The following is a 25,248-nucleotide window of genomic DNA, read 5'->3' on the forward strand; positions in this document are numbered from 1 at the left end:
TTTAAACCACATGAGAGAAGTAACTTAACAAATTTGTTAAAAGCAAAAAATCCTTAAAAAGTGAATTAGCAAATGTTTTTACTTTCTCAGATAGAATTTTGTCTCTAAGAAAATACATTCAGATATGAGCTCAGATAGAAAAAATAGCCCACATTTCAAATACCCTGTCAGAATTTCTATTTCTAATTGCAGTTATGATGAACATAACATTGGATGATTTGGATCAGGTAAAGCATCCAGAATAACCTGGTCTGGATTAGGGAGCTGTGGTAGACCAAAACTTAGTGCATTGGAGGAAGGAGAACAGGAGATGCTAATTATCTGTCAATGTAACTATGTCTAGTAAACAGTGTACTTATATAAACACTTTGGTTAAAATATTAGAAATCATATTAGACTGACAGAAAACTTGCGTGTATATTAAGCCTAAAATACTTCCGAATAGTTGTGCAACAACTGGTGAAGCTCTTATAGGTTATATAAGCTAGCAGGAGTTAGATTGATTCAGAACTCCTATGTACTTTTTGCTTTTAAATATGTCATGTTAATGTCCTTTCACTCTAATTGAAGAAAATATTCAAAGATGTTCTGATGTTTCAGTGACTTCAAATGAAGCTTCCAAAATTTTTGAGATGGGACACTTTGGAACATCAACAACGTCACTGGCAATTGTGGGAAGAAGGGATAATGTGACACTCTGCTTCAGCACATTTTTGATCCTATACCAAACAAGTTTTATATCTTGGATACATGCAATCCTTCTGACCAGACTGATATCAATTATAATGCTGCAGACACTTTTGTGGAAGAGATCTTCAGGGAGGAAGCAGGGAAAAAAACAAGACTCAGAGTGAGTATAAGACTAGAATTGTCTAAGGAGGTATGAGGCTCAGAAAAAAAAATATATATTCCATTGTACAGTTTATGGTTTAAGGAGTTAGACAAAGTGAAAAGATGCCTGCAAAATAAATTGTGATTTATTGCCCCTTCCTTGTTTGATTAGAAGCTTTTTGAGCTGATAAAACACTGTTTAGGAAAAATAATATAAACACTCAGTTTAAGCATTATGTACTTAATTTCATTTTATGTGAAGCTGTTGTATACAGCGGGATTTTGCTAGAGACAAAAACAAAAAGGGAATAGTTTTTTACTTTTCATAAAAATATGCAAAATTCTTTTACTGGACTGTGAAGGGAGGAACCCTGGTTCAGTATTTCTTGAGATGCCACCCTCCCCAGAATATTTTGAAGACAGTTTTTTAAATAGGGTATACTCAATAGTTCCTCTAGAACGCTGGTGTGTTCCAACTGGACTGGAGGGAGGTAAATGGGATTAAAATTCAGAAGACCCTTCTTCAGTCATTAGGGAAGGAAGGCTAGTATCTCAGACATCTTGTACATCCAGAAAGACACAATACACACTATACAACGGATCACACGATAGAGGGATCACCAAGCTGATGACAATGTGTGTTGGGAAGTAACCAAAATGTATGCTGAATGTGCTAACCTGTACAAAGATGATACAGGAGGCACTATATATTGAAGATTAGGTGAGGCAGTAAGAGATGCTGCCTCATTCTTAAAAAGTTAATTGCAAATGAGGAGTTTGACCATTAGATAGCTTTTTGCATCAAAAGAGAGAATTTTGTCTGGGATAACATATTTCTAAAATTAGGTATTTCCTAAAGTGAAATCTTGTGTTTCATACAGAATGGAATTGAAATCAATTCCTAAGTCCCAACTTGCACATGAGACTGAATCCCAAAAGGTATCAGCCACAAAAAGCAATTGAGCTTTTAACTGTCCTGGGAGAGGGACTCTAAAGGCAACTACAAACATTGAACATTAGATGTTTTGGCCCATTATTTCAACATAGCTACTTGGATTTTACTACTTTATTCCGCAACTTGTATTGCAATGTAATGAATGCAATTCTAATTTCATCAAACTGATTCATGCTGTCATTAAATTTCCCATTCTTCAGTAGCTGGGATGGAGTAGTCTGCCCTTTACTTACTGAAACTGAGGTGTGTCACGGCAAAGTTCTATATTGGGTCGTCTAGTTCTTCCCTCCAGGCGGGTTTGAGCCACTTTCAGTGGGTACTCCTTTGCTTTTATGGATCTCTCCAGTAACATGATTGTATCTTCTGTCTGGAAAATTTCTTGAAGTATCTGGACAAAGCAGAACGTTTTTGTAAGCCTCACGTGCATATGAAACCAGAACTCGTCCCTGCTTTTAAACACTCCTATTGGAACTGCTTCCATTCTGGCATGTTGTTTTGCTTAATTTAGGGGAGGAGATTATTATAAACTCATGTCAATCAGATTTGTATAATATGTTCGCTTGTTCTTGCCATTTCTTTAAAAGGACATACGGTAATCAAAACTCCTAGTAAGGCTAGGAGTGGGCCCATACAATCATACATCAAATAAAAGCATTTAATGGAGTTGTTCCTGGGAAATAAGAAAACAACTTCCACTAAGAAATGCACCATCTCTTTCCTATTATAAAATCATTAAATTTGTAGGCAAATTGAAATATAAACTTATTATGAGCAGAAGAGAAGCACTGAATTATTGTAATGGGGTAAATTCCAACTGTGGTTTGTGATAAAGCCTTTTTCATAGAGGCAGTGTTTAAAGCTCTGCAGGGACTTATTTCCATTTTGCTTCATTATCTAATTTTTCTCCTAAATAAAAAACATTTCTCCTGCTGCTCGATCTATGAACACTTTGCAAAGGTAAAATTCCAATAAACCGCCATTTTCACTTAAACCTTCATTCAATCCTTGCTACTTTTTGCCTCATAAAAATGCAAAAGTAATAAAATATATTCCCTCTGAAATGATTTTATACCCAAAGTGTTTTGGGGACATCTGCTGTAAGAACATGTGAACGCAAGTCATATTTTCATACTGAAACAAAATTCTCAAACTCTTGAAAACTCCACTGGGAGCTGTAGAGGGAAGACCAACTTCCTAACTTCCTTTAAAAGCTTATTTTCTGTAAATGGAGAAGATATGGAGAGAAAAATCACCAAAATGGAGAGGCCCATACAATTAGTATAGTGCAGTTTTTAGTTGCAGTGCATGTTATCATAATATCCCTGAGAATCCTCTAAGTGCTTCTTATATGTTTTAATATGTATAGAAAAAATGAGGGCAACGGCAAGGGAAAAGCTTTGCTCACTCTTAAAGAAGGGAGAAAATGTTTATATTCAGGTAGTATTTCCCAGCCAATTGATTATTATGCTACTTTCATTTATCAGGATTCATTACAGCCAGTGTGGTGAACCTATTCAAGCTTTTCCTATAGGCAGCTTTAAAACAGAAGAGAACAAATTGAACTAATGTAGTTTCCTTGCCAGTCTACTAAAATCAATGCAACTTAAATTTCAACAACTACTAAAAATGGTGTAATGTGATTTAAATTATGCTATTAGATGTTGCCTACACATTAAGCTGTACCAGGTTTGCTAATGACATGTGTGGTTTGAAAATTCAATTAGTTCCTGCTGCTATAATACAGACAAAACAAAGAGTTAAGGATGCCAGGAAACCTGCACCCCAGCCCAAATCCTTAAGGGCTTGTTGACATTGTGTAGTACAGCAATGTGAAAGATCTGACTAGCACTGTCCAAAACAGTTCAACCCTTACAGCAATGCAATTTTTCAATAGGTTAATCATCTTGGACCCTGAAGCAGCAGTGTATTAACATGACTATACTGATGTGAAGCCAGGTCTGCACACTGTACTGAGCCCTTTGGGTCCAAGGTTAGTTCTCATGGAGCTAGCCTGAGAGCATTTTCACCCAAAAAGACGTTTTAATTGCTTATAGACTGCAAGGAAAAAAATCTGGTTGGTTATGGAGGGAACACAGTATGCAAGAAAGTGAAGCTAACAGTAGTAAATTTTTCCCTATAATTTTATTCTGCAGTGGTTTCTCTTTAATTAGATTACCACTGTAAGCTAGTTCTATTTTACAGGGAATATTTACGCAGGGAATATTTATGCCGTGCACTTCGGTAGCTGTTTTGCAGAGGAACTGCTTATGATAAGAGTACCTTGTTAAGTACTTCGGTTTACATCTTGTCTACAGTTTTACCAGTTACACATACTTACTTCTATAGATAAAAACAAAGGGACAGAGAAAAAAAGGAAAGAGACGATGAAGTCAAATGTCTTCATTATACATCAAGTCCACATCCTTCCTTTTCCCTGCAAACACCAAGGATTTGGGTCCTCTGCTCAGAAGCAGAATTTTAGTAGTTTGTGCTGTTGTCAGAACTCTATTTATAAACTTCCTAAGAGAATCCATCCTGTGTTCATCTATACATGACAAAGGTGAGGTCTAGCTCCTAGGTAGGCTGCTGGTGCTTAAGCAGATGTATGTCAGGAAGAGTTTTACAAGCCTGTCAGACCTATCTTTTGCTCCCAATGTTCACTTTCATTGCTAACCAAAAGCATCAACCTGTGGGGACATGCCAAGGCTGTGAGGCAAAGAATACGCAGTGCTTTTAGACGTCACCTGCTGCTTAGCAGGGTCCTCCTTTCCTGTGTTTATGTTATAGCTTTTGTCACTACAGCAGTGTTTCCCATGCTACGCCTTTCTGTGTGCAAGTGAGCCAAATTCACTGTGGCATAGTTCTGTTACCTGCAGTGTGCTATTGGGAGGATGTTGGCCTCTTGTATTAATTCTACTTAAAATTTGGAGCAAGCTGTAAGCAGATTTATTTCTTTTTAGTAAAAAGTGTAATTAAAAGTAAAAACAATGAAACAAAGCAGCGCATATCTCAGCCCAATAAGAACTGGGCAAAATTATGTCTCGGTTTCAGAAAGGATTGAGTGGGTTATTTGTTTTCTACTTATGGTGGAACAGAGAACTTGCACTCTTGGTTCAGAGTTCAGAACCTTTGTGGTTCAAACTTGGAGCTTTATTGGTAATACTTTCTCTCTTGGGCAGCAGGCGGAAATGATGATTCACCTTTGTGGAGCAAATCTATCAATGAAACAGCACAATTAAAGCAGCCCAGAGCACTTGGTTAGAAACAAACCATGACTGAAACCAGCTCCCCAGAGTGATGCTGCAGTTCACAAATGCACCAGTGTTATGGTAGGCATGTAATGTAGTCACTGTGCTGATGCTTTCTGTACTGTGATAATATGAATCAAAACGATTTAACTTATTCAGTGAATGGAGTTAGATTATAAGCTCTGTTACACTTAGTGTTAATTGTTCTAATCAGATTAGAGAAGAGCATGAAATTAATATTTTCTGTGAGAAATTTTTTTCTTGCCCTCTTTTTCTTTGAAAGCGGTATGGGTATCTCACGTTTATTCCACGTGTAGGTAGGAAGGCAGGAAGCCATCAAAGGGGACACAGTATGTGCATAAAAACATACTGCAGCAGACACTGGAAGCATTACACAAATTTATAAGAAGACCAGGGAAGAAATTTAATAGTCTTCATTATTTCAGGTAACAGTGCCATTCCTCTGCTACAAATCCTTTTTATGTAAGGATTGCCTATAGCAAACTGTGGCCATTCCAGTACTATGTGGAAATGCTTCTGTAATGGTTGGGTACTCTTTACTCTCTTGTTCTGCTTGCATGAAAAAATAAATTACGTATCTTATATACCAGATTTTTTTTAAGATGCAGAAGCTGCTTCTAGTACAGACAAGGTTTACTAGATTGCCCATGTGTAAACTGTCCTCAGTCTCTTGGAAAGGCCATTTTCATTAAGCTCAGCTAGCAGAGGGAACTTTAGAAGCGTGGTTTTCTCAACCCATGCTTTTCTGAAATCCTCTTCTGATGCATTCATATGTGGCCACAGTGTACATAAAACTGCCAGACCACAAACCCATGTATTTAAAATTCAGTAGTAACGTTTCAAGTGCATGAATTTTGGTAATTGTTAATCCTGAGGTTTGTTTCTGTTCCTCTATAGCATTTATTGCCTACTCTATGCATAGCAAACACATAGGTGTTCACTTAGTGACACAGAAGCAGGAGACTGTATTGTCTTCTCTCTTTAGAATATTCAGTCATGTATGCACTTTCCCCATAAATAATGGCATGTAACTGATGTAGGACAATAGTCTTGTATCTAGAAGCGGCTCAAAGTATTCAGAGCTTGCACAGCATGCAAAGTCATGCAATGTTAATGTTCAAACAGGGCAAGCTCTGAAGTGTAAGTAGAAAATGTTTCTCTTTAGTGAGAATCTAGTAGTTCATTAGTCATTAAAAGCGACCTTTCATCTAAAAGTCACTGAAAAATCAGTTTTATGTCCAACCTTATAACACTTTGTGTTGGCACAATGTGCAGTAACTATGTTCTCAGGCCACACGACTTCACTAGGTGCTCTGGGTGTCCTGCTTATAAAGGTAGGAGTTCACAACCAAGGCAATTGATTAATGCTACTGAGCAAACCCCTCATTCATTCACTACAGAAAAATAGTTTAAACCTGCCTGTGAACTCAGAATTCAAATGTGAAACTATGCATCCATCTTGAAGTCCTGCTTGGCTGCATGTAAGTGGATATGGTTTAGGTTTGTTGTGTGTTCTTGAATTTTTTCTTTTCCTTTTTTTTTTTTTTTTTTTTTTTAAAGCACTGTCATTTAAGACATAAAAAGAAAAATGGCCTCGGGGGAACCACATCCAACCCCTTGCAGAAGCTTTGTACAAACAGTTTTTTGATTATTCATTCTGGCCACACATTGGATAAAATGATTTAGATAATTTACTATACATAAACGGATTGGTGGGGAGGATCACCAGATAGCGTTGCACCAGTCTATGTCATTTCTGGATGACCTCCAAAGGCAGGAAGCAAAACCAACAAATGCTGAGGAGCATGTTGCTAAGAGAGTATGGTGAGGTATTGGCTCAGGCCACTGCCCATCTGGAAACTTTTCTTTCCAGGACATGAGTAAAGTTTTGTGCTGCAGCATTCTTGAGAGCTTGTAGAAAACTGTGCTCCCACTGTTCTCTCACTTCACCAAGGCCATGATTTTTATAGGCTGGATAAGTAAGACTGGGAGAAAGAGCCACTGAAGTCACATGTTTCATCATGTAGCAGGGTAGTCTTATGCATGACATAATGCTACAGTCTGATAGCTATCCTTGTTTCTTTGTTGTTTCTGCAGTTTGCTCAGTGTTTAGTTATGTGAATGCAAAAAGCAGTAGCCTGGTAATATGGTGGGAGGAACATTCTTGTGCCTCCTCATTTTGTACATTTCTTTATATTTAATATTTTGCCCCTCAATCAGTTTTTTAAACTTTTTTCATCCATGTTTCCATATTTTCTAAAAGTTGTATTTGTTGAGGTTATCATACTTAATTCAGTAAGTAGTGTGAATTGTGACTGATTTCACAATTAATTCAGGGTATATGACCACATTATTTCAATGTCAAACTATGATACCTTGCAGTCTTTGAATTACAAGTATAACCCAGATCTTGAATCTGAAATGAATTTGGGCTAGACAGTTTTTACTGTCATGTCACAGACAAATTCTTGATAGAGATTATGGTATCAATACAGGTTAGGGGAAGAAAGGATCAAGAGCAGCCCTGCCGAGAGGGACTTGGGGGTACTGATGGACGAAAACCTGGACATGAGCTGGCAATGTGCGCTGGCAGCCCGGAAGGCCAACCGTACCCTGTGCTGCATCAAGAGAAGCGTGGGCAGCAGGTTGAGGGAGGTGATTCTGCCCCTCTACTCTGCTCTGGTGAGACCTCACCTAGAGTACTGCGTCCAGCTCCGGAGCCCTCAGCACAAGAAGGACATGGAACTGTTGGAGCGGGTCCAGAGGAGGGCCACAAAAATGATCCGAGGGCTGGAGCACCTCTCCTATGAGGACAGGCTGAGAGAGTTGGGCTTGTCCAGCCTGAAGGTTGTGGGGAGACCTGATTGCAGCCTTCCAGTACTTAAAGGGAGCCTATAGAAAAGATGGGGAAAGTCTTTTTAGTAGTGCCACCTGTGACAGGACAAGGGGTACTGGTTTTAAACTGAAGCAGGGAAGGTTTAGACTAGGTATAAGGAAGAAATTCTTTACAATGAGGGTGGTGAAACACTGGAGCGTGTTGCCCAGAGAGGTAGTGGAGGCCCCATCCCTGGAAGCATTCAAGACCAGGTTGGACGGGGCTCTGAGCAACCTGATCTAGTTAGCGGTGTCCCTGCTCATTGCAGGGGGGTTGGACTAGATGACCTCTAGGGGTCCCTTCCAACCCCAAACATTCCATGATTCTATGATTCTATGATTACCATCTCCCTTGCTCTTGTTGCTTCTAGGGTTGGTTTGCTGCTTTTGAGGTTTAATTGCAGGTCACTGTTTTATGACTTATCAAGTTTTGTTTGTAACCAGATGGTGGTGGGGAATAGTCCAGGAATCTTTTAAGAAAAAAAGAAAACCACATTTAAAAGAAAAAAATCACACTCAATAACATGTGACATCAGTAGGTAACGCATTCAGCTAGTTTAACTGCGTTGAATCAGTTAGAATCATTGAGCAGTAACTTTTGTGCAGTTGTTATGCATACTCCTATGGAATGACTGAGTTTCATAGTTAAGAGAAGCAACGGTTTAGTTTGCCCCCAGGGAAAATATCTTCAAACCAATGCATTGCATAATTCATCAAGCATATTGGGAGTGGAGAGGTTGGTCCGGATTTGGGAATATTGCAGGCTTTTACTTATAAAGCTCTATGACAATGGGAATAGGGCTGTCATAAATACAGTGAACGGATCTGAAAGGTAAAGCGTACTGTATGTTCTACACATGCCAAAGGATACCTATAAAATCCACAACATTTTCATTATAACTCTCTATATGACAATCTCACAGAAAAGAGGAAACAATCAGAATGTAAATACTATAAAATAACAAAGGCTTTAAATACACATCTGGACATTTAATCTGTGTCCTTACACAGATTGGTCTATTCAGCATATAGACCAGGTACCCTGGGCCTCTCATTTGGTCAATATAACAATTTACAATCTTCCTTCCACTGAATTCCAGTATGCTTCTTTTACTTGAATCTCTGAAAATAATCTAATCAATTTCACATTTATATGTGAACAGTTTCTATTTCACTTTCCCACTGATCCTAAAAATGTAAAAGATGTTTATTTTAAAACAGCTTTATTAAAATTAAAGGGAGATAAAAACATTAAAAAACACTTAACTATCAAAGAACAAGAATAAACCTGAGTTCTCTTCTATTTGTCTCCTGTTTTACACTGTTATGCTTTCAGATGCTGCAGGACCAGCAATTTTAGAGTGCATAATCATTTAGGAGAACAAAATTAAGTGCAATGTTAAGATATTTTTGCTAAATCTGGTCAAAATAATAATAAAACAAGCAGTTTGGGCCTTGTCCATGCTCTGTTTTGTCTCAGGTTACCTCATCTGAGAGAAGGGTATACATCCCTTTAACAGAGAGATGTCCCTAGAAAGAGATGGTGCCAGAGAAAAAATGTTATGGTCATGCAGCTGCTCTGTAATATTGATTTTTGTCAGGAATGAGATTCTTTCTAGTCACTAATGAAATTTCAACCCAGTCATGGTAAGCTAAATTTGCCCTGACTGTAGAGTCAATACAATGCGATTGTCTTATGACCCTTTGGAGCTTCAAGATGCTTCTTTCTAGACAAGCTATTCCATATGTCCATCTCTGTTTCCTGCAAGACAGCCCTTTCTGAGAATAAAGAACAGTTTTATAAACATACATGAGCACTGCTGCCTTGAACTAAACTCTGTTTCCTTTGCCAAGTTTATATGAATTGCCTGAGTGCAGGTGGGTTGCAGGGGAGGGAGTAACCTCCCTGGTGGTAGCAACCACCTCAGTTTCTCACACATAAATGTTGTGGCAGAAGTTATCTTCTATATCAATGTCAGTTATCTTCTATATCAAAGTCTGACATCCATTCAATCCAGGCTGCCTTTACTTAGCAGCTGTGTGTCCCTCAGTGTGAGAAGAGATTTCTGTTATTTTGCAAATAAAGATGCTTGGATTCATGACAACTTGAATACAGCCTGACATGCAATGGCTGTCACTTGATTATGATAACTCTAGCCTTCCCCATTTCACATTCATACTAGGCTAATCCATGAAGTGGAGCATTGCTGCGCAGCATGCTGAGGAACCAGGCTTCTCTATGTTGTTTCTCCACTTGCCCATAGTTTATTCTCTGATGTAGTCTATGCAAGTGTTTACGATTTCATGGGATTAAGCAACAATTTTAGGAGAGAGAAATCTGGTTTTGTCTTCAAGGGAGTGCCTTTAGCTTTCATCTGTAATTTCTCTTGATTTGTAAGCAAAAGTCTGTTCCTAGCTTAAATAACTATTTCTTCCTTTGAACAGGTTTTTCCAGGCAAGTTTGAGCTGCCTGCACCAACCAGCACACACCTTTCCAGTCACTTCTGAGTCACTGCCCATTAATCATCTGAAAACTTTATTCTCAAAAAGGTTCCAGTATTAAATGATAAGATTAACTGTACACCCAGCCACCATGAACAGGCATGAAAAACTGTAAATAACAGATTTTAAGGCAAAAAAAAAAGAAGGGGAAAAAGTGATCAACAAAAATATATTAAAACAGTTATGTGAGGATACATTGGGGTCTGAGATGAAAGCCTTTGTGGGGCCAGTGCCCCACGGAAAGTACTTCCTCTGCTATATGCATGTTCCTTCCTGCAGCTTGCAACACTGCTGCACCTCTCCTGCATGCTTCTTGCATGGGCACCTCCCATCGTATTTTAGTATTTCTTTATGTTCCTGTTCAGAGGAACATGCTGTGTCCTTTTAAACAGCCATAGGAGGCCTCCCTTCAGAATTTCTCAGATAAGAAGTTTGAAAACTATTTCAGAGGCTGGTAGGCAGTTTCTGGTTTTATTGCCACTGAGGTTTACCTGGCTTTTGTTCTATATTTCATGCTAGTTATAAAATCAAGTAGGTTCATGTATTGAACTAGAACTTGTGTAAATATGAAATATATTCAATATTTTCTTTTAGTCACCATATAAACATGCTTAATAGTTGCTAAGACAGGAAGGGTTTTTTCCTTAAACTTATAAATAAATTTAATAAAAATTTGTGAAGGATGGAGACTCTGAGGGGGTAACTTATTTAAGAGATGGAGTAACTTCCTAAAACAAAATTCTGTAGGGTCTTCAGGAATAGAGTAAAAATATACCAGGCAAAAAGGAAAGTGAGAGTTAATTTCCATTATATATTGATGTAATATACTGCCTTTTCACACCCCAGGGGTGAAAAAAAAAACCCAACCTGTTTGTATAAGCACACATTCTCAGTGAACTGAGTGGAAATACTCAGAATCATGGCTACTCATTTATTGGAGTGGATGATTATTTTTTCATGGTTTTACTAAACATGTACCTGTTTTTCTAGCATCTTTTTGATGCCTGTGCTCCCAGGTAGCGGAAAAGCAAGACTTGCAGGAAGGGTGCTGCTGGGCACTCTGCCTCTGGGCATAGAAACATTCTGACCACAGTACAGGTGTTGGAGTCGGTAGAAATAACCTGCTGTTTATGTATAGAATAAATACTGGACTATGTAAATATGTCACTTGCTGTCTGGTCTGACTGATTCCCAGAGCTAATGTATGTAAACATCCTGCCCTATTGGTTATTTCCAGGATACTGAAGTCAAGGTAACTATTTATGTTAATATTAACTGTATGGAAAAGAGCTGCAAACATATTAATGCTGGCAACATGATTAAAGGTTTTCCTTCTTTTCCTAAAGATCTGTGTACTTCTACATCAGATGTAAAATATATTTACCATAATGTCTCTTAGCACAAACTGAGCGTTTCTTGAGGCATGCTGAAGAAAACATACCACCTTCTTCTACACCGAATCGTGTACTCTCTATTTTCTACTCAGCAGCCTAAAAATCTGGTCCTAGAGCAGCTCTAAGCCTGACCAGGGTCATACACTGTGATTAGACTCTTGCAGAATATTTGCATCCCCCAACGACTACATGCTCTGGGAGCCCAGTGATGATGAAACACAGTGCAGCTGTAATACCTTCTTTGGTTTCTGATCTAACCCTTGCCAAATGCCTAGCTAGAGCTTCTGCCTCCAGCACCTCATATTTCCAGGGTTCTGCTATCCAAATTCTGGATGAAGCTCATATTGTTATGACCAAGATCAATTCCAGAATCAAGTAAGATAAATTAATCATAGACTTGTACAGTTGGGACAGGAATGGAAATGGAACATTTTCAATCTTAGGTTCAGAAAGAAGTCTTAGTTACACACTAAGTCTGTACCGCCTGCAGGTCGCTAGTCTATCCTGTAGAAATTCCTCTTTGTAAGCTAGTGCCTGTAGAGGGAGCAGAGCTTTCAGGAAGAACAGTGATCTTTATTTTGAGTTCCTGGTGATAATGAAGCCATCTATCTGTGGCAAGCTGTTGCAGTGATGAATTCCTTTGCTCTGAAAAATAAGCACTTACGTTTTCCATCTGATTTGTCTGGCTTTTGTCTGGCCACTGATTCTTCTTTTGTTTTTGTCTGCTCAAGCAGCAAGTCTTCTATTATGATTCTTTTTTCTTCTGTATAAGCATTTATGGATTTAGCAAGTTCTTTGCCCCTACCCCAACTGTTACTTGGATAAGCTAAATAAAGCGGTGTCATCTAGTGCTAGAAACATCACCCTTTTTAGCCTGATAAAGAGAAAGCTGAGGAACTTTTATTCTATTAATTGCTTGCCTTCCAGTCCTTTAGTCACTCTTGCAGCAATGATGACTTCAGATTTTGGAGATACAGTAGGAAAGGCTTTATATCACACCCTTGCTCCCACATACTCAGTTTGATAAAGTGGCAAAAGTGGGCAGGGAATAATTTTAAATAAAATCTCTACAGTAAACTGTTCAAAATTATACAAAAGCAACCTCATCCTTTTTTACTGTTTCCCTGTGCAAATCACTTCCCAGACTTCTGGTAGACTTGGGGTTTGTCAGCCTCACCAGCTAGCTTCCTCAAAAGAAGTGGCAGGCAGGAAAAGCCAAATAGCAGACAATGAAAATCTGAAGTGAAGAGAACCCAGCCACTTTCCTCAATACATCAATGAAGGACCAGTGAGAGCAGACAGCAGCTGCACCAGGAGTGCAGAAAAGCAAGTGGGAATCACTGACAACCAGTGCTCTTTGGAGACTTCCCTTCTGCTGACTTGGTTACTTCATCTGAATTTGGAGCCTATTCAGTACTGGGATTCAGATCAACCTCCAAGTAGAATAAAGGGTAAAACCACATCTGATCTGCCACAAGACAAGGCATCTGTAAGTTGCCAAACCATCCTTTAACTAGATGCAAATTGTTATAGGTTTATAGTAAAAAATGTGATGGGACAGGTGAATATGTGTTATAAAATGATAGCATATGTATGTTTTCATCATGTGTGTTGTCCAATGACTAGAAATTGAAGGCATTTGGTCTTGTTTAGACTGTCTCAGACACGAAAAAGAGGCAAAGGCTGTGTTCCAAGAAGCTTGAATGTTGGAGTTTGAAAAAGTTACTTAAGGAATAAAAATCAGTTTTCTAAATGCCTACCAGGAAAAGGTCTTAGGTGCATCTCCTGGCTCACCTAGCTTAGAAAGCGTGTATAGTTAAGGCAAACTAGCTCAAGTCTTTTTCTGAAGACTGCATTTTGTCCCTGTGCTTCTAATTATGATGTATGAACACTCTATAGTGTGAACCTAGGTTAAATTCTATGATAGAGCCTCAATCAGTTACAACAGGAAAACTCTTGGAGTCTATTACTCTCACTTGTATTTCAGTAATTCAAGGTAAATGGTATGGGAACGTTAGAAACTGAAGTAAAAGTTCACCAGCAGTATAAGACAAAATGCTTATAAAAACAGATGGAATGCTGTGGGGTTGTTATTCTGAGACTTGTACAGTTTGTAACCTGAAATGGAGACACGTCATTGATGGAGAAGGTCTTGGCAAAATTCCTGGCATAATGTTTAATAGAAGTAAAACCAGGATACCTTCATCACATAAATACATTCTCTGTACCTTTTGGTATACAGAACATGCTTGTCTAGACATAAAGGAAGACAATATCCCAGAATAAAACTAAACAGAAAAATAATGGATCACTTTTTCTTTACATTTTATTTATATGAGAAATACAAGTTTGCTGGTACTTATGAAGAGAAGGAAGCACTGAAAGGACTGCTGTTGATTGTTCAAACAGAACCTTTGATAACATAACCGTTATCAACTACTCTGGAACTAGAGTATCAACGCAGCAACCTTCTCCTGAATAGCAGTCCTGTGAAGGGCTGCTGCAGACAACAGCACCCAGGAAAGGAGGCATATAATGCAATATGCACAAATGCCTACTAAGGGGAAAATCCTAGCTCTTTAGAAGTAACTGGTACAGCAAACTGCACCTGGAATCCCTTAGCTTGTCTGGGTGAATTCAGAGCTAACTAAATCTTGTTCATTCATGTATTTTTATTTCTCTTTATTGTTTTCCAAGCAATAAATGAATACCACTCTGCTCACATAATCTCATATGTGATACAATACTGTCATCAAGCAAGGGAATGAAAGGCAGGAAGAGAAAAACCCTTTACCATTTGATTACAGCAATACAAGAATGTTCCAATAGATCATTACCAGAGCAATGCCAGCATCCTGTTTCATAGTGGATTTCCCTAAACAAGTTTGAAGTAATGACATTCTTGCATAGAAAGCCAGGACTGTAAACATGTGGTCATAAAGCCATTTATGCATATAGGCAATATAAACTAAATATGAAAAAAAAAAAAATCAGGCCAGGAGAAACATTTTAAGTACATATGACAAATACTAACCATAGCACACAGCATAACCACCACCACAATATCAATGACAGACACTAGTACAGAGCACTGATTTTAGAGTTGAAGTCTAAGTAGATGATTTTTTACAAAAAGCTTAGTTCTAAAGGAAAACTAAGATTTCCAGGGCCAATAGATGAAATCTACAGTGCAAGACAAACTGTTCCACCTGGTGCTCTATATTTCTAAAGAGCATGCAGTGGACCACAAGCTGAGGCATTAGGGATTTGGTTTGTAATTTTAACCAGCTGATCTTTTTTATGCAAGTGATATAAACAGAATAAAATGTGCCCCTTCAACACAGGATCATTTTTAGATCATCATGATTTTCACCCTATTTACTGCTATGTATTTTTTGATTCTTTTTCAGGATACCAATTTTAGAAACAAATGGTTGCAGGAGGTTCCCTTGAGGTTTGTTTTTTGTTTTGGTTTGGTTTTGTCTGGAAGATATTTTGTTTCAAAAATCAGAAAAGCATTTTTCATTCTGAAATGAGCTCCAGACCTCATTAAATTAATAGCTTTTCCTGGTTCCAAGATAGCAAATCTTTTCTGTGCTCATTTTCCTCTCATTTTATGGAGCTAGCCTGCTTTGCTAGGGAAATAATTTGACAGAGAGAAGGATGTCTCAGTTTTATTCGTTGCTCGAGAAGTCGGTGCAAAAATAGCCTTTGAAAGATTAAATTTTTAAACACAAAAAATGAAATTGTGGCACGCATTCTCTGATTGCTATTAGATGTGAAGGGAACAGGAAGTGTAGTAGCTGCATTTGACTATAATCACATCCCAGTGGAAGAACAGAAGCATCGTAGAATTTGAGAAAGCCATTGGCTGTCTTACTAAAGCATATCCTAGCAATGTTTTTTTCTCTGATTATTACAGACTCTGCAAGCCTGAAGAAAGGAGAAAGGGTACTCTTACGCTTACTTATAGATAATGATCAAATGAAGACTCATTCCTTACTTCTGACCTCACTTGCCTTTTCCTTCCTATTGTCCTTTCGAGGTACAGTCATGAGCAAGAGAATAACAGGATTTAACAGGAATATAACTTCACCCATATCTTAACCAGCAATGGTTTGGCTCAATAAACCCATTGTATTTTCCTTGTCTTTGATAACCACATATGCAGGTGAGGAGTAAATCAGGCTAGTCAGTGTTTTCTTCTCCAGCATTTTGTTATTCTGATGTAACTACATTATTATGGAGTTTGTGATGAATGAAATATCTCTGCTATGTATGTAGTAACTGGTAACTCAGCAGTAACAGCAGCATTAGTTCACAGAGTGCAATCTTATTTGATACTTTTTTTATCCATGTATACCATACAAACTAATGATTCTTTATACAAATATGATTAGTCAAGTCTCTCCAGATAACTTATTGCTATTTAATGGTGTAACAATATAGGGACTTTTTTTTTTTGTCAGCAGTTATGTCATAGTATCAGCTGGACTCCATGACAAATCCCTGCTCATATGTTGATATCTCACAATGCACTTTGTGATACCATATGTGAAACCTGTGCTACCTTATGCTAGAAGTTCTTTTATAAAAGGGGCACTTAAAAGCGTTAGAAAAGTTCAATGGAAAATGTGAACCAAATGTTCATAGGTTTAAACCCATAAGAAACTTAAGTGGATGGCCAATTCAGGGATAAAGTGCTGTAGTTAAGTTATGTCATAGTATCAGCTGGACTCCATGACAAATCCCTGCTCATATGTTGATATCTCACAATGCACTTTGTGATACCATATGTGAAACCTGTGCTACCTTATGCTAGAAGTTCTTTTATAAAAGGGGCACTTAAAAGCGTTAGAAAAGTTCAATGGAAAATGTGAACCAAATGTTCATAGGTTTAAACCCATAAGAAACTTAAGTGGATGGCCAATTCAGGGATAAAGTGCTGTAGTTAGCTAGATCATATACAATCTAAAACACAAAAAAACTACATTCAACATTTTTCATGCTATATAAGCAGGGGAAAAAAGAAAACGTAAATTTACACACTGTGACTTCACAGATGTCTAGCTGGTTAGTTTGCACTTTCCTAAGAGTCCCTAAAAATAAACTGAAAATGTTTTAAACTACTTCTGGCAAATAGAATGGCAGGAAAACTATTGTTTCCAAATGTGCATTGAAACAAATTAGTAAACATGAGGCTCCTCTATAAGAGAAAGAGTTTTAACAGAGGAACTTACTGAACTCTGAAGTTGTATAGGAGTGACAGAGTGAGCTTTGCTAGCTTAACAAGATTTTGTCTGTCAGTACAAAGGCAGCACCTCTTTTTAACTTCAGAACATGTTTCAAAATTCAGCTAATACACATCTAACATCACTTATTTCAGTGAAAACTTACTGAATAGGCAATACAGATAGAGATAAATACAGGTCTGTTTCCTCCTGTGCTACTTCTGCTTTGTATAATACAAAAACAAAGGCAGAACAAATGTTTGAGTTCACTGTCTGACCCACTCCAAAATATCAGGCTGTTTCTGACCACAACCAGGACAAAATTCCAGTTAAAGATGTGGAAATGTATTTATCAAAATGGAGAGGAAAACTTGGAACTTAGATGTCAAAGACAGACTAAGGACATTCTGTATGTAAATAATCTTAAGTTTCGGTTAATTTAGGGCTCTTCCCTTGCTGCTACAAAATGAAAGTGCAAATACTTAAGTCTTCTCCTTCCTCTAAAACAGATAAGCATGCTGCTGTGTGTGGACCTTTTTATTTGCACACTTTCCAAAGTCAGTTGGCTGGTTAGAAAAAAAGTCATTAATGTACTATTTCTGTATTGGGAAATGGCCAGGGAATATCATCTATAAATGTAAAATAGAAAAAAAATACCATCTTAGATATCTTTCCAATCAGTGTGTGATTATGGACAGATGTTGCATGGTTCCTTGTAAAACTTTGTTGTCCTGTCAGTCTGACTGTCTGAGTGAGCTCTTCTCAGGCCACAGGCAATTCAAATGCACCATGTGAGGACAGGTAATACAGGTACATCTTTTGAGGAAGTGCTTATTCAGGAAAGATGTAAACACTGGAGATTTCTATGCCTTTCAGGTGCAAAAAAGATAATACACAGCTGCCAACTCTTAGTGAATCTTACCTTGGCCAGTTGTGCTTCGAGTTTGTTCTTTGCATCAGCTACTTCAGCAATACGATTGTTAAAGGCTGCGTTGGTACTGATGAAATGATTCCACATCTCCACAGATGTGCTCTCCAGTCCAACCTCTGCATCCTCTCGGAGCTTGACAGAGTTGGCCCTTGCATGTTGAGAGCACCTGATATTGTCTTCACTGAATTTAGCCCATGTTCTAGGAACTGAAACACTAGTAAGAAATTTTAAAAAGGGGAAAACAAAAAAGTAAAAGGTTAGGCAAGTTATTTTCCATTCAGTGATAATTACACCATGGAAACTATGTAATTATATCAGGTGATTCTATGGGTTTCATACCTACTTCCCCCACCCCCCACCCCCTTCTAGAAACCAAAGATTGGGCAACAACAAGTGAAGATTTTGGATAGCTGTGGTTTGACAGAGTCTCTATGGCTTGCTTGAATATTGTAGCTGCTAACTAAAGGTCTTAGCAGCCCTGGCATCAACTCCAAAGTAAGCAGTTTTATGTTTTGCTGTATACAGAATGACCTTTTCTTTCATACTTTATTGATGCTTAAAAATGGTTCTTCGGGATCAGGTATTAATGTAAACAGTGCAGCTTCTTCCTGTCTTCAGCAGATTAGGTGATGCTCTGAGTTCATACCCGCTGTATTTTCAACTGAAATCTGACACATTTCTCTGTGTCGAGGTTCAGAGTGCTTATGGCCTTAGTGGATTATTGGATTATTTAGCATGATCTCCTGTACATTGCACACCAACAAATTAGATTCAAATACTATCTACTTTTGTGAATCCAAACATTTATCCTGGGGAAACAGAGTTGTGCGTCACCAACCACCAGAGAACATGAGAGGCCAACCTAGTTTAGGGAAAATGAGCAAGACACCAAGGGAGAAAGACTTGTTACACAGCTCCTCAGACAGCTCTGGGCCACTATCAGGGCAGCCCTACCTCATGAGATATGTATGACCTATTTGTATAGGAGTGACAGAGTGAGCCTTGCTAGCTTAACAAGATTTTGTCTGTCAGTACAAAGGCAGCACCTCTTTTTAACTTCAGAACATGTTTCAAAATTCAGCTAATACACATCTAACATCACTTATTTCAGTGAAAACTTACTGAATAGGCAATACAGATAGAGATAAATACAGGTCTGTTTCCTCCTGTGCTACTTCTGCTTTGTATAATACAAAAACAAAGGCAGAACAAATGTTTGAGTTCACTGTCTGACCCACTCCAAAATATCAGGCTGTTTCTGACCACAACCAGGACAAAATTCCAGTTAAAGATGTGGAAATGTATTTATCAAAATGGAGAGGAAAACTTGGAACTTAGATGTCAAAGACAGACTAAGGACATTCTGTATGTAAATAATCTTAAGTTTCGGTTAATTTAGGGCTCTTCCCTTGCTGCTACAAAATGAAAGTGCAAATACTTAAGTCTTCTCCTTCCTCTAAAACAGATAAGCATGCTGCTGTGTGTGGACCTTTTTATTTGCACACTTTCCAAAGTCAGTTGGCTGGTTAGAAAAAAAGTCATTAATGTACTATTTCTGTATTGGGAAATGGCCAGGGAATATCATCTATAAATGTAAAATAGAAAAAAAATACCATCTATTCCCTACTTAAACATGTAAGTTGCAAATGAAAATAATCAGTGTGTGATTATGGACAGATGTTGCATGGTTCCTTGTAAAACTTTGTTGTCCTGTCAGTCTGACTGTCTGAGTGAGCTCTTCTCAGGCCACAGGCAATTCAAATGCACCATGTGAGGACAGGTAATACAGGTACATCTTTTGAGGAAGTGCTTATTCAGGAAAGATGTAAACACTGGAGATTTCTATGCCTTTCAGGTGCAAAAAAGATAATACACAGCTGCCAACTCTTAGTGAATCTTACCTTGGCCAGTTGTGCTTCGAGTTTGTTCTTTGCATCAGCTACTTCAGCAATACGATTGTTAAAGGCTGCGTTGGTACTGATGAAATGATTCCACATCTCCACAGATGTGCTCTCCAGTCCAACCTCTGCATCCTCTCGGAGCTTGACAGAGTTGGCCCTTGCATGTTGAGAGCACCTGATATTGTCTTCACTGAATTTAGCCCATGTTCTAGGAACTGAAACACTAGTAAGAAATTTTAAAAAGGGGAAAACAAAAAAGTAAAAGGTTAGGCAAGTTATTTTCCATTCAGTGATAATTACACCATGGAAACTATGTAATTATATCAGGTGATTCTATGGGTTTCATACCTACTTCCCCCACCCCCCACCCCCTTCTAGAAACCAAAGATTGGGCAACAACAAGTGAAGATTTTGGATAGCTGTGGTTTGACAGAGTCTCTATGGCTTGCTTGAATATTGTAGCTGCTAACTAAAGGTCTTAGCAGCCCTGGCATCAACTCCAAAGTAAGCAGTTTTATGTTTTGCTGTATACAGAATGACCTTTTCTTTCATACTTTATTGATGCTTAAAAATGGTTCTTCGGGATCAGGTATTAATGTAAACAGTGCAGCTTCTTCCTGTCTTCAGCAGATTAGGTGATGCTCTGAGTTCATACCCGCTGTATTTTCAACTGAAATCTGACACATTTCTCTGTGTCGAGGTTCAGAGTGCTTATGGCCTTAGTGGATTATTGGATTATTTAGCATGATCTCCTGTACATTGCACACCAACAAATTAGATTCAAATACTATCTACTTTTGTGAATCCAAACATTTATCCTGGGGAAACAGAGTTGTGCGTCACCAACCACCAGAGAACATGAGAGGCCAACCTAGTTTAGGGAAAATGAGCAAGACACCAAGGGAGAAAGACTTGTTACACAGCTCCTCAGACAGCTCTGGGCCACTATCAGGGCAGCCCTACCTCATGAGATATGTATGACCTATATAATAAAGCATGTGGCTCAGACATCCTAGTAGCCTTCATCACCAGAAGGAATGATAGCAGGAAAATGGATAAGGAGTAAGGTGAACTGGAATTTTCTCCCAGCCCCAACACTGTCCTTCTGTTTCATTTGAATAAATATCTCCATTCTATTACTTCTCTGTGTCTTAAAGTGAACACCTCTGCTTTAACTTACACAGCTGTTACAGTTAAATTTAGTAATATCTATAACACAAGGAGAAATGGCTCTGCTATAGAAAAACCTCTGAATATACAGGGAAAGACTGAATATAGGGCTTCTGCATTGAAAAATGCCACCCAGGAATGTTCCTGCTGCAATGTCCTGTACATAAACTTGGGATGCTTGGGTTTGTGTCCCAGCTTTGCAGATGGCCTTCATTAGCATAATTAACATAGTTGTGAACATAAAACCCAGCCTCAGGTCTTTCCAAACTGGGAGTCTGTGGGGCTCTAAACTTGCAGCCTGAGGCCCCAGCTTGAAAAATGGTGCACCATAAGCTACTGTCTTTGGAGTTAAATTCACCACCACCTTTAATGTATTGCTTAGCCTTCTAGGTCACTTCATGCTTCACCCAGAAATATTTAGTGTATTTTATGAAAAAGTACAGATATTCTACTTGCCAAACTGAAACACTGAGACAAACTTCCACCTGCGTTTAGACTTCTTTCTCCACACAAACTTCCTTCTAAGAATTATGCCTGTATGTTAAACTCTGCAGGGATAGAACTCTATTTCACATTTCCTTAAATTTTAATTGAACACTGAGAACAAATATTAAGGAATGCAAAAAGAAAAAGCTAATTTGTCAGTGCTCATTTTTGCAGGGGCCCTTTTTTCAGGTTTTCATAGGGTACTCCTCTCTCTCCAAACTGAAGTACTGATCTTCCTAAACCACTTGGAATTCCTTAGTGCCACACATTTATTTAGGCAGTTTCAGGTAACCAACATGATAAAGTGTATAAATCAGTGTACTAAACAAGAGTAGATGTTACTTACAGCTACTGACCCAGACAACCTCAGTGTACTTTCTGTAGGGTAATTGGTTTTGGTTTTGTTTGGTTTTTTTCCCCCTCTTCTCTATGGTCTGACAATTATATTCACATTCTTATCAGAAAATTAAACTTCCAAGTAGGCTTCCATCTTGATTATCTGAAATACTTAGTACTTAATCTGTTCTTTAATGTTGCTTTTTTCAGACTAATTTATCCAGCTGCCTCTGTTGAGACAGAAAACACCTGTTCTACTCCTGAGTGCTGCAGGTATGTCTTAGTCTGCCAAATGGTTTCAGGAACATATTAATGAAAAATGGCATTTCTTTGGATAATAGTTGGTGAAAAAGGAAAAGGGCTGTAAAACTTACCCACATGAACCTGCTTCTTACCAGAGCTGACAAGAATAATTTTATTCATTGCTAATCCTAAAAGTAGATAGTGTTACTGGGGTCAGCAGAATGCCTGCCAAGTTTCCCTTGTATATGCCCTCATTTCAGTAGTGAATGAGGTGATCTTTTAAAGAAAAACAGAACATAAGTAAACAAATAAAACTGATTTTTTTTCTCCTTCCAACAAGACAGAGTCGTTATCATTTGACATTGTGGAGTACATTCAATATTCAAATATTGCTATGTTTAAAGAGTGATAAGGGAAGTAAAAAGCCATTAGCACAAAAACACTGCCCTCTATTACAAGCTGCTTTTCTTCTGCTATTGCTTTTGGATTGGATGCAAGTCTAGATGAGGCCACTACTAAAAAACAGTTTTAGAACTGTATACAGTTGGGACATTTTAGTTCAGAAATTTTAGTTCAGTCTGTAATGCTAAAGCTGTGCCAAATCTTTTTGATCATCCTGTTTAATAGATATCTCCTGTATAGCTTGATGGCTTAATTTCTAAATAACCTAAGCTATTTTTACAGAAAATATATACAGTCCTTGGTGTACACTTGCATGCTGTTTACCACATTACATGTAACTGCATGTTTAGCTGAATTTTAATTTGATTGGATGAGGTTTTGAAACCTGAAGGCAACAGAGCAGTATAAGTAAAAACCAAAGGGAGACATGTGCAGAAAGGAGTTTGAGGGCAAGGAGTCAGTTGCAACACAGTTGTAAATTATCATCCTTGCTCAAAAACACAGCTCACCGCACATCAATGCTGCAGGTGCTGCAGACTGCTAGCTTCTGCCTGGCCTCCAACAATGGCAGCTGTTAGGAGGCAGGGGATATGAGGAGGATGGAGGGTTTCACACCAAGGAAAGACAGGGCCATATGGAGAGAGAAGCCGCTTCTTTCTGTACTGCTTCTAGGGCTTGTGCTGTAACCAGTCTCTTACTTACAGGAGGGAAATAGCCACTCATACTCACGTCCCATCTGCTTTCTCCACTCCATGGTAAAAGCTGATGCTGTCCGATGTGTTCCTCAGGTTAAAGCACTTCTCATCAATAAAATGGGCTGAGTTTTTGTCAGAAAGATCCTGCTCCAGGGCATGTTGTGCATCTCTGTTGATGCTGTGAAGGGGAAAGAATTACCTTAATCTGAACCACCTTTAATGCTGTTGTGCTAAACAGTTAATTGCTTTCATTAGCTTCCTACAGTGCTTCATTTTATAGTTTGTTGGTATTTACAGTGGCCTGAAAATGCTTGGTGCTGTAATTTAGCTAGAGGGAGCTGCTGTACCATTCATCCCTTTTAGCCTCTAGTAAGTATCCCTCAAAGAATTGCATTTAACCCACTGCATTTACTAATGTTTGTCATTTTGATGACAGACAACCACAGAGGTGAAAAACAACAAGTAGTTATGTAGCATGAAGGAAAGCCTCAGAGCAAAAGGGAGGAGGTTTTCAGTGATAACCTTCATGCGAGCAAAGCTGTAAGCGAGAAAGAAAAGGGCAGACCAGACCTGTGGTTTCCCTTCTCTCCTGATTTCAGGAACAAATTCACTTAGCATTATTCAAATTGTACATCACTGGAAAATCTGTTTAAATATTTCTGTGCATCTTGCTCATTAGGAGGGAAATATGTTGCTCCATCTCTGCTTTCTTACCCACATGGAATTTTTGGAGTAATTTAATCTCCTTCAGCTCTTCCACAAGGGGAGAAGGCCTGGCAGACCTTGGGCTAGAATGGGCATAATATGGTTGAAGAAGGTATCAAAGTCTTGCTTTACAGCAGTTCATCGGGGAGATAGCAGACATTGACATTTTTTGCAAATATTGCTGTTTCCATCATGTACTTGTCAATTGGTGTTATTGTCGGTCTATCTGATGTGGTGACAGAACTGAGTCAAACGTAACCAGAACCAGTCTAAAGAGCTAGACAGAGTTCGTGCCACCAAACATTAACTTAGCTTTTATCTGATCAGATACTCAATATATTACAGTAGTGGGATGAGCTGCAGAAGTGCGTCTAACCTGACTCAGGTGAGTCCTGACTGCCATTAATAAGAGCAATCATTTATAAAAACTACTTATGTCTTTTTCTCCTATAATGTATTAGCCAAGTACTGTGCAATTTTGTCTTCCTTGTGAGTACTTGAACTTTCTTTTGAGAATCATGCCGTGTCATAGAAACATGACTTAAAATTTGTATCAGTTCTATGTAGTTAACAGAACACTGTATTCAGAATTGTTTTTATAATTAAATGATAAAACTTAAATATAATTTGCCTTTACTAAGATATCGTGTATTCTCAAGGAAATAAATTCTAAAGCCTCCCATAAAAAAGTATATAAATATACATAAAAAGAATTTAAGTCCATTCCATAGCTCATCTCATTCCTTATGAAGTGCTTAGATTCCCGTTTCTTTTGTCAATAATATTTTTCCTTTGAATTTAGTTTTGTAATTAAAAAAAAAAATAAAATTCCCTTTGAACTTAACGCCAAAGTGCCACATAGCAACACTAGCACAACTAAGCTATAATTTTGGTGTCACTAATTTTAATGAAGGATTTTAGATTAAATGTGATTTCAGAAATTGAGTCAGTCATCTTTAAATGGTATTATTCTTCTGCAGTTTAACATACAAATTCTATCATTGGTAAGAACTAGAAGTGGAGGGTAATGAGCATCTTTAAAACAGGAATTAAATATAAAGTCTTACCCCAACTGTTGACTGATTTTCTGTGCCAGTTTTGTCAATATTCCCTGACAATCCTTGAATACATCAACCTCCTACAGTGGAAAATATACAGTATGAGTGCTTTCACCAAACTTTTGTTTTAGTGAATCTACCCTTTTTATTCTACATTCTAGATGTTGCAATCATATCTCAAATGCAATGCAAGCCAAGAAAGGATGTGGTTTGGTCCCTCTCTTCCTCAGTGCTACAAAGTTGTATCTTTGACTTAGTTTTGTAT

The 25,248-nt window shown here is 38.1% G+C and overlaps 1 protein-coding gene across 1 annotated transcript in view; it reads right to left on the reverse strand.

The window, feature by feature from the left end:
- Nucleotides 1-25,248, reverse strand: part of TEKT5 (tektin 5) — a 30,318-nt gene that overhangs the window by 1,090 nt on the left and 3,980 nt on the right. Inside the window, exons 3-6 of the mRNA XM_009635464.1 lie at nucleotides 24,993-25,063; nucleotides 23,255-23,398; nucleotides 19,889-20,111; nucleotides 2,020-2,174 (exon numbers count right to left, since the gene is read on the reverse strand). Coding sequence (XP_009633759.1) covers nucleotides 2,020-2,174; nucleotides 19,889-20,111; nucleotides 23,255-23,398; nucleotides 24,993-25,063 — 593 coding nt within the window. The remainder of the gene's footprint in view (nucleotides 1-2,019; nucleotides 2,175-19,888; nucleotides 20,112-23,254; nucleotides 23,399-24,992; nucleotides 25,064-25,248) is intronic.

Source organism: Egretta garzetta, unplaced genomic scaffold (assembly GCF_000687185.1).
Source record: "Egretta garzetta isolate BGI_Z169 unplaced genomic scaffold, ASM68718v1 scaffold153, whole genome shotgun sequence".
Classification (NCBI taxonomy): domain Eukaryota; kingdom Metazoa; phylum Chordata; class Aves; order Pelecaniformes; family Ardeidae; genus Egretta; species Egretta garzetta.